The sequence below is a fragment of the Anser anser genome (genome assembly GCF_964211835.1).
Source record: "Anser anser genome assembly, chromosome: 22".
In the NCBI taxonomy this organism is placed as follows: domain Eukaryota; kingdom Metazoa; phylum Chordata; class Aves; order Anseriformes; family Anatidae; genus Anser; species Anser anser.
In genome coordinates this window covers 4,624,587-4,637,851 of record NC_139743.1, presented here as the reverse complement: position 1 = coordinate 4,637,851, position 13,265 = coordinate 4,624,587, and the positions used below count along the sequence as shown (strand labels likewise).

The 13,265-nt window shown below is 49.4% G+C and overlaps 1 protein-coding gene across 4 annotated transcripts in view; it reads right to left on the bottom strand.

The window, feature by feature from the left end:
- The window catches only part of POU2AF1 (POU class 2 homeobox associating factor 1), a 37,897-nt gene that overhangs the window by 3,802 nt on the left and 20,830 nt on the right, over nt 1-13,265 (bottom strand). For all 4 annotated transcript variants that reach the window (XM_083808582.1, XM_083808583.1, XM_083808581.1 and 1 more), the window contains 9 exons: nt 11,271-11,398; nt 10,839-10,881; nt 10,480-10,751; nt 8,812-9,083; nt 5,603-5,708; nt 4,826-4,972; nt 2,516-2,567; nt 2,167-2,333; nt 1,690-1,806 (listed from right to left, as the gene is read on the bottom strand). In XM_083808582.1, the coding sequence (XP_083664708.1) occupies nt 1,690-1,806; nt 2,167-2,333; nt 2,516-2,567; nt 4,826-4,972; nt 5,603-5,708; nt 8,812-9,083; nt 10,480-10,751; nt 10,839-10,881; nt 11,271-11,398 (1,304 nt within the window). The remainder of the gene's footprint in view (nt 1-1,689; nt 1,807-2,166; nt 2,334-2,515; nt 2,568-4,825; nt 4,973-5,602; nt 5,709-8,811; nt 9,084-10,479; nt 10,752-10,838; nt 10,882-11,270; nt 11,399-13,265) is intronic.

Genomic DNA, 13,265 nt, shown 5'->3' with positions numbered 1-13,265 from the left:
GGATGGGGACCGGCCAGCCTCGCCGTTACATTTCTCACTGTCCCAGGCATCTCAGCAACAAGACTGGAGACTCCAAGCGATCCTATCGCAGCAGGGAGCTCTCACAGGACTGTGATCAAGAGACAAGAGCAGACTCCCATGGACAAGATAGCACCTGCCTAGAGGGTCTTAAAAGATACAGCAAGAATGTAGTGAAAGACAGCGTAAGGCCTTTCACCTCGCAGAAAAGCAAAACTCCAGTGCAATTACCCCCCCCCCAAAGAAAAACATCTTTTCTCTCCTCCAGCCCAACAGAAATCTGTAGGGGGAAAAAAAATGTGAAGCTGCCCAGTTTCTGCCTCCCGGTCAGAATGGAGTTGGATTCCTCTCTGTCGGACACAGGCGTGTGGATGCTCTGGGGAATGCAAGGCTGAGAGCCCGCGAAATTCTTGAAATGCAAAGCAAATGCACTGCCCCCTCAGCGCAGGGAGCCCCGGCCTCCTCCTCTCCCTCTGTGCTCCCTGCTCAGGTTGGATTTTTTGCCAGCAGCACCCTCCGGTCCTGCTGCGGGGGGCAGCTCAGCCCGGGTGCAGGGCGACGGCTCAGCCACCCGCAGGAATGTCAGGATTTCTGCTCAGGAGGAGCCGATGCACCTACAAGATAGTGTCACCGCTTGCTGTTTGCTCCGAGGTGAAGCGGGGGGCAGCACGGGTGGTAACAGCAGCGCCGCGAGGGCTTCGAGCTTGATTTCTGCAACCTGGGGATGGCTCAGCAGGGACACCGCGCTCAGGGACCGACACTGACAAATCTTCAGGACTGGAAGTGGGGCTGTATGGAGTGCCTAAAGCCAAGCATTTAGCATCTTGAGTTCCCAGAGCCAGAGACCTTTCACTTGCCAGAGCACCCAGGCTCCTGCCTGCTCTGCAGGGGTCCTGGCTCCCTCTGGGGAGCTGGTTTCTCAGCTGGCCCAGGTCAGCCCCCGCCTCGCTGCCAGCAGCATCTGCCTGTCCTCCCTCACTGCTCCCGACAGCTGTTAGAGTTCTGTGGGCCCTGTAAATATTTGGCTTCTCCCTGCTCAAACCTAGAGCCGTCACAATAACCCGTCTGTGTCCCGGCACAAACAGAGCCAGAACACTTGCGAAGAACGAGGCAGAAAAGTCCCCATCTCCCTTCCCTGGACCGGAGCTCTGTCCCTCGCCGCGCATGGCACATCCGACCGGAGAGGTCACCGACGCGCAGCCCTCAACAGCCGTCTCTCGCTGTCATTTTGCTGCCAACAGCAAGCCATTGCATCACTGCAGATCTGTTTTCTCAATCTTCAGCCTAGCGTAATAAAGTTCGCGTTCCTCCTCGAGTAACCACTTCCCACGTCCCTCTCCTCCCTGCCTAGCTGCTCTCCTTCTGTCAGCTTCTGCTGCTGGCAGAGGCGCCTGTGTCTCATGGCAATTCAAGCACATTTCCAGGTGAGGTGCCCATTTACTGGAAAATGCAGTTTGAGGGCAAAAAACAAGTTCAGAATCACAAGCTGTTGCTCTTTTCCCTCCAGAAAAATGAGTGTGGGAAGAGAGTGTCTGGTTTCTGCAGGACCCCAAAGATCCCCCAATGGCTCCATGAGCTTGCAGCCTCCCACTGCGAGCAGCTCGGTGCTCACAGCACCTCCTCTGCCCGGACATTGGCACACAGACCCCGTCCCGGCACCTCCTGACTCACCTTGCTGTTGACAAAATCCCTGGACTTGAAAGCGTTCAGCTCCAGGAAGTACCTAAGCAGGGAGATGTTCGCGTCCTGGACTGTGTAATGAAGAACTGTCTTGTTGCTTTTCACATCCTAATTACAGACAGCAAAACAAAGCACAATAAACATCCTGCAGAACAACTTAAAGCCATTATGTAAACCCCGCAGAAAGGCGTCCAGGCCAGCTCTGCAGCTCACGGGCAGCACCGAGGAACCTCCTTCCCTGCAGGGGCTGCCTGAATGCCCAGCCTTCGGCTCAGGCTGTGGGGAAGCAACCCCAAAAGGCAGAAGCTGACCCTGCAACCAGTCCCTTGCGAGGGAAACAGGCTTGCTCCTTCTGCCAGCAGTTCATTCCTCCTCCAATTCGATATTTTGAATGCAGCACGAGGCTCAGAGTTCGTACAAACGAACAGCACGGGGATGAGTGAGGGACAGACAGAAGCGACTCCCTACCCGGCTGTAGATGGAGGCTCCCGCCTGCACCAGGAGCTGGATGCAGGTCTCCAGCTCCTCGCTCTGGTGCTGGAGACCTTCCTGCTGCTCCTTCGTCACCCCTGGGTGCCCCTGCTCCCGCAGCAGGGCGTTGTGGGCCAGGACGGCACAGTGCAGGGGGGTATGGCCTGGAAAACAGGGAGGGAGGGAGGTGACGACAGCCCCAGCGAAGATAATGATGTAAAGAGAGGATGTAAGGGCTCGCAGGGGCAACGTATGTAAGCGTATTCTTAAGGCCCTAGATCCTTCTCTGATCCCTGATTTTTTTTTTTTTACCATCACGATAAAATACTTGTACAAAGAGTCTCACCTTCAAAATTCTTCATTTCTAAATCAAGAGGAAAACCTAGCGACAGTATAACCTAGAAGTGACAGAGAAATGGAAAAGGAGAATTTTAGTTCAGCAGAACATTGTCCAGGCTAAAATCAGCTAGATCTAACAGAAGCTCTGTGTGTGTGTGATACACAACAAAAGAGAAAATTATAATTTAACTGCAAGTTAAGCAGTTTGACACTGGATTTTTGGCTGTGTGAATCCCATTTCCTAACAGGGACATTCAAGGTTGCACAAGATGATCACATTCCCTAGTTCTCGAAGATCCATCTACGTACAAGATCCTGTTAGATCCTATTAGATTCTCAATCCCTAGTAGTAAAACTCAGCTCAAGGGTGTTAGTCTCCTCATTTTCACCCTGGATTAAGCAAATGTATGCCTTCGTAACACCAATTTGTATTTCTTCTGAGTTATTCTTGGCAAGGATAAATGAAAATCTCTCCCTGATATGTACAGTAAAACTTTATTACCTAAAAGTTTGCTGACAGTGGAAATTCTCAGGCTGGGTTTACTTTTCATTCTTATTTTTTTTAATGTGTAACAGTGCGACAGGCTGAAGCCGTAGCTTGTTACAGTGGCTGCTTGGGTTTTGCAGAGTGAAAAACTTAAAATCTCTAACTTCAGAAACTTATAGACCCGGTGTGATGCAGGCAGGTCGCTCCTTGTCTAAAGTATTACAGAGCAGCACTTTTTGCTCTTGAGTGAATCAAGCGAGTTGCTCCCATTGCAGCATCTTGGCTGAGGATGCAGCGCCGTGACTCATCCAGAGCCTCGTCAAGTTGGACAAGGTGCAGGAGGATTATCCAGGAACGTTAGGGCTTGTGCTCTCTTATCATAACAACAATATAATATATCCAGATCAAATATTGACAAGTAGCTTTGGGCTGCCTGATGATTAGAGATTAGATGCTTAAGCCATTAGAAAACAAAACAAAACAAAAGAAACCCTGTAGCACCGCATGGCTTTGACCCCAGCGAGAAGCAAAGCTGTGTGTATTTTTCCTTGTTCCCTCTCATTCCCTTTCACAGGTATTAAAAAAAAAATAAAAAGATGCATTTCTACCATAAGGCACTCCGGGAGGCATTGGTGGAATCATCTGGATGTAAAACACTTGTCCCCGTTGAACGAAACACCTGTTTTCCAAGGAACTCGTGACGTTACACATTAACTGCCTACTCGGGACTTAGTGCAGGATGTGTGCAAGGCAGAGCTCATGAATGCTGGAGCAAACCGCCAGCGTGCCAGGGATCCTGCGGCACCTCCACCGACACCTTCCTCATCCTCAGAGGACCCCGTGCCCCGTGCCCAGCCCGCAGGTAAACTCCTCGGCAGCCCTGCTGCTGCACTGAAGCTCTGCAATGGCAGAGCTTACAGGCGGCCCTGACACGAATCAAGGCTGGTACATTTTCTTAATTCTATTTTATGGCCAAAAGCTACACAATGAAGAGACACACGCCAATACGCTTAGCTGCGCTACGTAATGCCTCCCCAAAATGGCCACAGTGCCTTTTCTACTGTGCCAATTTGCTCTTGGGGGCTGTCAGAGCCTGGCTGGCACACTCCTTAGATTTATACCCTGTCCATGGAAAGATCTGGGGTGCACTAAGGGTTACTCGAGATGATCATGATCCTACAGGTATGGTCATATGTATGTCTCTCCCTCTGGTCAGGTAGCTTGTGAAAGCTCTAGAAGATTCTGCCTGTACAGGAGCAGAACAACTCTTGGTTTTGCTTTAAATGTGAACAAAGTGCCTTATTTTGTGCCTGCTCTGGCTCCGTCTCCAGGCTCACATCTGCTCTTCCTTCAGCTGGTTTGAACCTGGACACGGTTTGTTGCTCGCTCCTGGATGACACTGGGCTCACGGAGAGGGTTTTGGCCTGGCGTTTGTGCTTCTTCTCCCCACACCCCACAGCTGCCTGCAGCCCCTGGGGACCCTGCTCCAACACAGGCACCAGAACAGTGCTCAGGGCTCAAGCCCAAGCCCACTGTGCCTGGCCTGCATCAGCAGGCTGAGAGCCATGGTCTGCAAAAAGAACTTATTTCCCTCCCAAAATAAACTACAGCTACTCCCTCCGTAACAGAGGCTGATGTTAGCTGCAAGCATAGTCCTAAAACAGGAATATCCTAGGGAGACAATTCCTAACACAGCGACGGAAGCAGAGGCTTCTGTATGTCTTCGTTGCTTACTGACACCTGCTGAGATTGTTATTTAAAGACACCACTATTGAGACTTTAATGTAGGCGTATATTGCTAGCAATTAAAACCATAAAAGCTTTTCCTACCTGCAGGACCTGGGCATACCCGTACGTTGCAGCGAGGTGCAAGGCTGACTGCCCCTTGTTGTCTACAGCACTGACATCTGCTCCTGTCTGGATCAAATCATAGACAATGGCTGGCTGCCTGGCGGTGACAGCCACCAGCAGAGGAGTCTGAAAATAGCACAGCAGATAAACTGTGAGAGTCTAGAAGCCGAAGCATCATTAAAAAAAAAAAAAAAAAAGAAAGAAAGAGAGAGAGAAAGGGAGAGGCAGACTGGGCTGAACGGTATCTAGAAGGCCAAAGGTGCACAAGCCAAAGATTGCTCACAGGCAGATTCTGAATGCCCTGTATCAGGACCCACGGTGTCATGTCAGAGGGGACATTTCTCAGCTCCTCAGAGCTCCCTCTAGTGTGCTGCAGCCCTAATTTGGCTGACAACCCGAGCCCAGCATTTTCAAGACATTATTTATGCCAGGTGCAGCACTGCTGGCATTAATCAGTTGTTCACAAAACCTGCAGCCTCAGAGACTGCTGCCAACGTGCTGGCATCTTCCAGGACCAGCGTTATCTTAGATCACTCAGTGAACCACGGGCTGGAAAGAAATAATGCCCGTCCTCATCCCACCTAACCTGCAGAACCTGCCAGGGGCACCTAAAGCAAGGCAAGTCACTGCCCCAGGCTTCCTCTGCACTACCAGAGAGGCCGAGGTGGATTTTCGTGGCATCACTTGCTCTCAGGCATGCAAAGTCTGTGCCCATCCCAAACACTGCAGTTTGCAGGAGAAGATGGTCCGCGTTACCTTTCCTCGGTGTTCCTTGGCATCGAGTCTTCGCAGCTCTTTCATGCGCTCTGCAGCTGCCAACGCAAACGCCCTCATACCTTTAGCTGCATAAATATGTAGAATTCTAAGACAGTAAATAAAGACACCGATCACTGCTTGGCCCTGGGAGCAAACGGTTTTACAGGGTATCATTGCTGCTTTGGGGGGGTTATGCCCAGAGTGCCCCAAAACCATGCCATAAGCCCCAAGGGCTCGACGCTGAAATCACCCACTCCCCAGGAAAGGGCTTCCTACCTCAAAATAAGTGCTGCTTTCAAGAGCCCTCAGCGCTCCTGAACTTGGACGTGCTGTCTCCTTTCCACTTCAGCACTTCCGTGTGAGATTTGCCCCTGTGCCAGGAGGTACCCGAGTCCTCCCCAAAGCCCTGTGCTGGGGCCCAGCGTGCTGTATCACACGCTCTCACTTGTTTGGGGTGATGCACTGGTAATATCTCACCACCCAGAGGTACAAACAGCCTCTTCCTAACAGGGTATTCGTAAACTGAGCCAGTTAAACTCTATTAAAACTGCTGTTGGGTGGACCAGGTCCTTACCTTGTGCATAAGACACAGAGCTGTCATGTCCCATAGCAGTGACAGGCTTGCTGGTGACATGGCGATGTGGGAAACGCTACGGCTGGAGCTGCAGAGAGCTGCACAGAGCTACGTGCCACTTCCACCTCTCCAGGGCCCATTTCCAGGGCACCAGGCACGCCTGGCAGCACGGGGAGCTGTGCACTTCCCCTCTGTCCAGGGGAAAACAACGGGTGATTGTTTGGGGTGATTCCCCAGGTGATTTTGTAGCCCAGAGCCGTACCTGACAATTTCAGGCAGTAGAAAGGCAGCTTTCTGGCTGGTCTAGCTTTCAGTCAAGCTCAGCATCAGCTCTGACTGCACACTCACATCCCCAGGGACACCGACGGAGGGTAACAGGGATCAAACTACCACCCGAGCAGCAGGAGTGCTTGTGTGAGTAATGACTACGTGAGCAAATACTGCTTCCAAGCCACACTGGGACCATGGGGTTCCTCTTTAGTCTGCCTTGATGTGCAAAATGAGCAAAAAGCCCAACAGCTGATCTGCGGCTCTAGCCTCTACATAGTTCTTGAACTGACTAACTGCTGAACCAATGCTGGGTTATGCTTTTGGACAGGAAATAAAACACTCTAGGCATATGAAAGTTACCGTAGATCTTTATTGGAAAAGATTTTGTCTTTTTCTAAACCAGAACAACCCAGAAAGAAATTCTGAAACAGTTCATCTTTGTTTTATATCCACACACAGAATTTACATACACTGAAGTGAAAGAAATTTAAAAGCAATCTTAGCAACCACAGGCTTGGTTCACAGCTGCATTACCCCAGCTTTACCTACTGAATGTCTCTGTGCTTATAAAACTGGAGTAACCAGTGGTGAACCAAGCTCCTTCTGATTAATTTCTTTGCTGGGTTTTTCTGCAAATGTAAGCCACTAATGTCAATGCGCCTCAACTACTGCTATTTCCAAATGACTTTACGATCACTTACATGATCTATTGCTCATGTCTACCAGATTTGTTAATATTAAACAATGAAATATGCTTACAAGTCCTCAAGACTTTTGTTGTGAGCTTGCAAACCTCACTCAGGCATAAACCGTAAAGTTACTTGAAATACTGCCTGGGTGGGAAGCGGAGTGCTGGGCACCAGGTAATAAACAGTGCAATAAATTATTTTGCATAGTCTTGCAAACACTAAAATCACCTACAGATCCTGGGCTTTAGAAAGCAGAAAAACCCAGAGAAATTGTGTTCATCAGTCAAGACTCCCTCATTTTTAAAGAAAACAATAAGCAAAGTTAGAAGGGGGTACATCTCCTGCAAGTATGTTTGTTTGTGGCATGGCACTCCTGAACATCAGCAGTAATATTTACAGTTGCATCAGAGGAAAAGGTAAAGCTACTCATTCTCCAGGAAAGAAAACCAGAAAGCCATAAAGCAAACATGTGCACCTGTGAACCTGGGAAACTACAGCGGAGAAACTTTCCGTAGCAGTAAGGCACAAGAGAGGTCACTAAGGTCCCCTGTCTCAGCACATCACCAACTTCACGCTCAAATGCTACAGAAGAAATGAAAGTACTGCCAGCTAACAGTAATGCCATGAATTCGTTATTAGACCAAAGGCCAGATTTTGGAAGACCCTGTCTTCTCAATCGTCTCCTGACATGGGGCCATGTCTTGCAATCCTGACTCAGGCAGAACTCCCGGTGAGTTCAGTGGGCCGGGACCTGTCCGTTGGTGGAACACGCAGCGTTCCCAGCCAGCCACAGAACCAGCCCCCCGTCTTGAAGGTGGATAGGTTAGAGTCCAAAAACATTCTGCAGCTGAAAGACAAGGACTCCAAAGCACTGTCCCACACCTACGTGTCTGTCTTGCAGTAACAGACAAGGTGAGACCTTCAAGTTTCACCTTCCTGTGAAATCAGACGTTTCACCTAGCCCGCTTTGGGTTGCTCTGTGCACAGGGCTGTCCACCTGCACTGCCACTTAGTTCAACTGTACTGGCTTTCCATCTTCAGACCGATGCATCTATCTGCACCAGTACAACAAACGTTCCCTTCATATTTTCTTGTTTTTCAAAGGGACAATTCAACTTGGACAAGAAAAGTATCAATTCAGGCCCCCAAATTATTTTCTAGTCGCCTAAATCAGGAAGAGGTTCCTTCATGGACAGGGCAAAGACACGTACAGGGCATTACACTGAGCTCTAGAAAGCAGTCCTCTGAAAAAGGTCTTGCCAATATTTACAGGCAAGGTACCCTCACCAAACACTACAGCTGGCCATCGCTACGCTACGGGTTATTGATTTTAGGCCATGCTCTGTGTCTGAGGATGAAAGTCACCTCGTGCTGAGGCTGAGCACAAGAACTATGCAGCTCTGGAAGCCTGCCTGGGAGAGGTGGCAGGAGTTGTGACAGCGCAGACATCTTGTGCCAGGCCCCAGGACAAAGCGAGTTTCACTTCACGCGCAAGTCACGGCGTGCTAGAGGTGGACAACAAAATCCCAAGCTAAGTTCCCATCCCCACCCCCCGGCCTGCTTTCCTCTGTACTCAAAACTCACTGACACCAAGGGGAGCATTGAGTAAGCGAGGATCAGGCCCCAGATGTGCAACTTAAAGCCCTTCAACAGAGAGAGCGTGGTTTAAAACATACGTATCATTGTCTTCGTCTTCTAGGAGCAGCTTCTCAATGGGCAGCGTGCCGATGACCCGTCGGGCGTCCTCCAGCTCCTGGGGGGCCGGCTCCGGGATGGAGATGGGCAAGGGCACAAACTGGGGCCCAGGGAGCGTGGAAGAAGCCGGCTGGTACTGCAAGGTGGAGGCCGGCAGCGCGGAGAGGGGCTGTGCCCACGGGAAGTACGTGAGGGGTGGCTGCTGATCCGACACCTCCAGCTGCGGCACCACGGCTGGGGTGGCGCTTCGGGGCTGTTGAAGTGGGAGAGAAATTAAACGAGATCAAACAATTGGTTAGGTGGGGCAGGGGGAGGACGCAAAATGAGGTGAAGGACGCTCGGTCTCACTCTTAACATCCCTTTTCCTGTCCCTCTGGGTGAAGCTTTACACCAGTGTGACAGTTTTCCCACGCTGGCTCCCATGAGAGCGGTGGCTGTGGGTGTCCCAGGTGCTTTCAAGCAGCAGCTCACACTCACGACAAGTTCCCTCTAGCTTTCTGTTCCCGCTCCCACCCTCAGGGTAAGCCCATGAGACAGCTACACCCTGCGCTGAATGCGGCCTTCACTGGCAGCACCTCTTGCAAGGCGAACACATGGGCACAAGAACATTGCTGCCGTAGGACTGAAGGAATTTAGTTCTGGCCTCCGTGAGCACCCGTGCTGAACAGCCCATCCATCAGCTAACACGGGGCCAGGTTTGAAAAGACAACCCTTCCTCAACAGTGAGGGCCACTGGCAGGGCCATTTGCTGACTTGGTGTGCCTAGTCCAGCAGATGAGCCGAAACATTAAAGGGGAAAAAAAAAGCTGCTTGAGTTTGATTGTCTGTCTCCCCTAATGAAGAAGGAATTATCTTGGGTCTGCCAAACAGATTCTGTCCAACCTGAAACCGATTATTCTGCTACATGTAGGTGCTATTTTGGCCTTGCTCTTTCATCTTTAAATAGCAATTTTTCAGAAACTTATCACCAAGTGATTTTCCTGGTCCACCCAGAGGATGCTTCCCAGAATCCCATTTACTTTTTAAAAAGTTTGTTAACTATTTAACTTTGTTAAGAGTTAAATAGCAAAAAATTGCCTGAAAACTGTTCAGATCTCTGGAGAGACTGTGTCCTAAGTACTCGTCCAGTTGACGGCATTTATCAGCTATTGAGTAAACCCAGCCAGAACTAGTGCTTTCTCAGCAGTTGCAAAATCGAGCTGAAGAACACCTCCACAAATTGGAATTGATGACAACAGTAAAAGTAACACGTCTGATATTCCCCTACAGTAAATAACTGTTCACAGAGCTGAACAAACGCAGTGCAATGCCAGCCCTGCTGCTGACTTGGTGGGAGAGGACTCATTTCCCAGGAAAACAGCACAAACGTGTGTTAATAATGTGGATAGTGCTGCAGGAGCACTCCAGAGAGCTGGAGAAATGGCAGTGGGGTCTCTGATTTTAATACAACTGCAGCTTTTTGTCCCCCTCAAACCACTCCGATACCCAGCACAGAACAGAAGGGCTTACACTGTAACTACGTGGCACGGATGCAAGAACAAATGATGTTACAACAACTGAGTTATACAGATTACATCCTGAACTCTCCATGACATTTCTTGGGAGGTGGGGACTTGGCCATCATTTATAGCTAGGGATTTTGGACTTACTGCAAAATTGGTGATCAGCGGCTGAGAAGTGTAAGTCAGAACAGAGGAAGGTCCAACCAGCGTGTAACTGGGACACATCGGCTGCACGTACATGTCGGCGGTGTACGGACAGCTGACTGCTTCGTGGGACACGTAGTCAGGGTAAGGGGTCCACTGGGTTAAAGGCTGCAAGGATGTGGGAGAGGGCTGGGAGAGCCAGCCCGAACAGAGTGCTCCTTCATCTGTCACAGGCAACGCGGGGGCAGCACCGTCCATATCGATGCAAGGCTGGCCTGAAAAACAGGAGAGGATCGCAATTCAGTCCAGTGCTTTCCCTGCAGCAGGGCTGACAGACACTTAGAAAGGCAGGAAATCATTACCCATTGGTGAATAGGAAGGGAGCGTCTGATGGGGCAAAACAACCTAGAAAAGAGAAGAAAAACATCCAGGGATTAAAACCGTAAACATTAAATTCAAGTCCTTCTCAGAAGGGCTGTGTGTGCTTACATCCCAAGCCACCTTCTGCTCCTAGGAATTAGAACCTGCCAAGTGCAAAGCACTTTCCCCCTTCAACTAAGTCAATGGTGATTGAAGCTGCTCAGCACCTTACAGGTGAAAACATATTTTATTTGCATTAAATGTATTTATAATATTTAATTGAAAATCTGTTTAATGGTATTTCCAGGTAATGTGAGGCTCCACTACCTCCTAGATTTCTCTCATTGATGAAGTGTTGCCAGCTGGTGCCAGGGCTGGTCAATCATTTAGCTACCAAAGAAAAACTTCCCTCCTGAGTTTGTTTCTTCTCCTACCGTTGTAGCTGCCGTTGTACTGGTGTTGTGAACATTTCCCCGTTTCCTTTTCAATAGCTCCTTCACTGGCTCTTTGACACGGACACCTTGGTAGGGGCGAGGCTGCGGTTGTTGTTCTGGAGCAGAAGCTGAAAAAAAAAGATGCAGGTGACGTTTATTTTCCTTTCCTGCCACTCAAAAGGCCAAAATCCCCATGGCAGCCCCTTGTCTGCAGGGTGCTCTCAACACGGCAGTGTACGTGCACATTTCTTAGCTCGTGATGTCTTTTTGCCAACAGGTGAAGTACGAGGTCTCCTCTCTGCCTCTGCTGCTCAGATGCTGCAATCACACGGATGGATCATGAGGACAACCCAACCTGAATTAAGTAAGCTTGCAGTTCCTTCCAGCTGTGAATTGGCTGCAGGAATACTGAGGGATTCAGCCCCTTTGTTGCCAAAGGGCATTCAGAAAGCAGAAGAGCTGGGGACGGTCTGGAAGCAGACCGCGGTGTCCCCACCACACAGGCAGGTGTTGCCATGGTCTGCAGGAGCTGGGCCCCATCAGGTGCAGGGTGTAATGAACACGCTCTGATAATAAATAGCTGCATCACTCTAGACGTTTATGAAAGCCAGGGAGGATGTAGTGCACAGAAAAGGGATCACTTGCTCTGCAGAGGACAATGCTCCATTCCTAAAAGTGATGGCTATCAATAAACCTACACCTCTATGCGGACACATTTCTTATGTGTGTGAAACACGAGAGCGGTAGTGGTGAACCACACACTCTGATGGGACGTGCACAAGGGTGTCCCTCTTTACAAGTTATCAACCAGCTAGATTAAAAAAATAGGAGAGGGGCAATGAACAGTCGCTGCTATTCCTCAAACTGTCTCTAGACTGAACCTTTCATTCTGCTGTCTTCAGTGAGGCTGCAGTGTGTTAATTTTGATTTTCCACTTTATTTTTTTCCCCCTTAACTCCTGAGCACAATATTCTGATTTCTTCAGGCTTCTGGCAAAAATAGCTTCCTTGTCTTATTCCTCCTGAGACTTCACTTTTGTCTATCTGCTTTACGTTGCTTCAGTGCCACAGATTCGCAGCGCAGTGATTTACATCCACTTGAAGGACAACTCAGACTGACTTTATCTGACAGGCACATAATAATGATCGGTCAGCAGATACCCAGCATATTAAATAACTTAAATGCTGGCCAGGTAGATGCATAAATGAGTAGAGATCAGATATTCAAGAGAAATACATTATAGTCTGTGCTCAGAAGCAAGCTACAAGCACAACCAAATCAGAGAAGCACCCTCATTTCAAAAGCCATTTAACCCATCACTAGTTTGATGCCTGCACGTCTATTTTTTGGGAACAGGCGGGTATACCTGTGCCGTCCTGGGCCAGAGTCATGCCTCTGTTCCACAGAGCTGTTCATCGCCTGCCCAGCAGGTTTGTGGCCTGGCCAGCTGGGCCAGCACACAGCTTCACGGACAGCTGTACTGACAGCACCTCTCAGACCTCGATTTGAAAAGTAAAGCTCAGAGCCAGCTAAAAAGCCCTATCGCAAAGCCTTGCGGCAATGAAAGCAGAGGAAGCCCAGTTCTTCATAAGCCGGTATTATTGAGCCATATTTTACATCAAGTATTTGGAGGCAGTTAACAGCAGGAGGAGGCCAGAGGATAACAAAGCTCAGGAAGGCCCCGTGTTTGTAAAACCACCGATAGCAGGACTCGCTACCTGCCCCTTTTAACTGCACTTTGATTTGTAAACACGCTGGTTGATAAGTCCCCATTCCTAAGGATCGCAACAGGCCTTTGGTCTATGAAGTGCAGCTGGATATCTGGCTCAAACCTTAAAATTCAAGCATTATCCCACCTTGGAAGTATTTATTCCAATTTTTTGATTAAGATGTGGATGCTTCGCACCACAGAACAAGATGAATCGCTTTAATTCTGATCAGCTCCTCCAGTTACATGCAGTCATAAGGACACTTAGATATTTCTGTGACACCTTC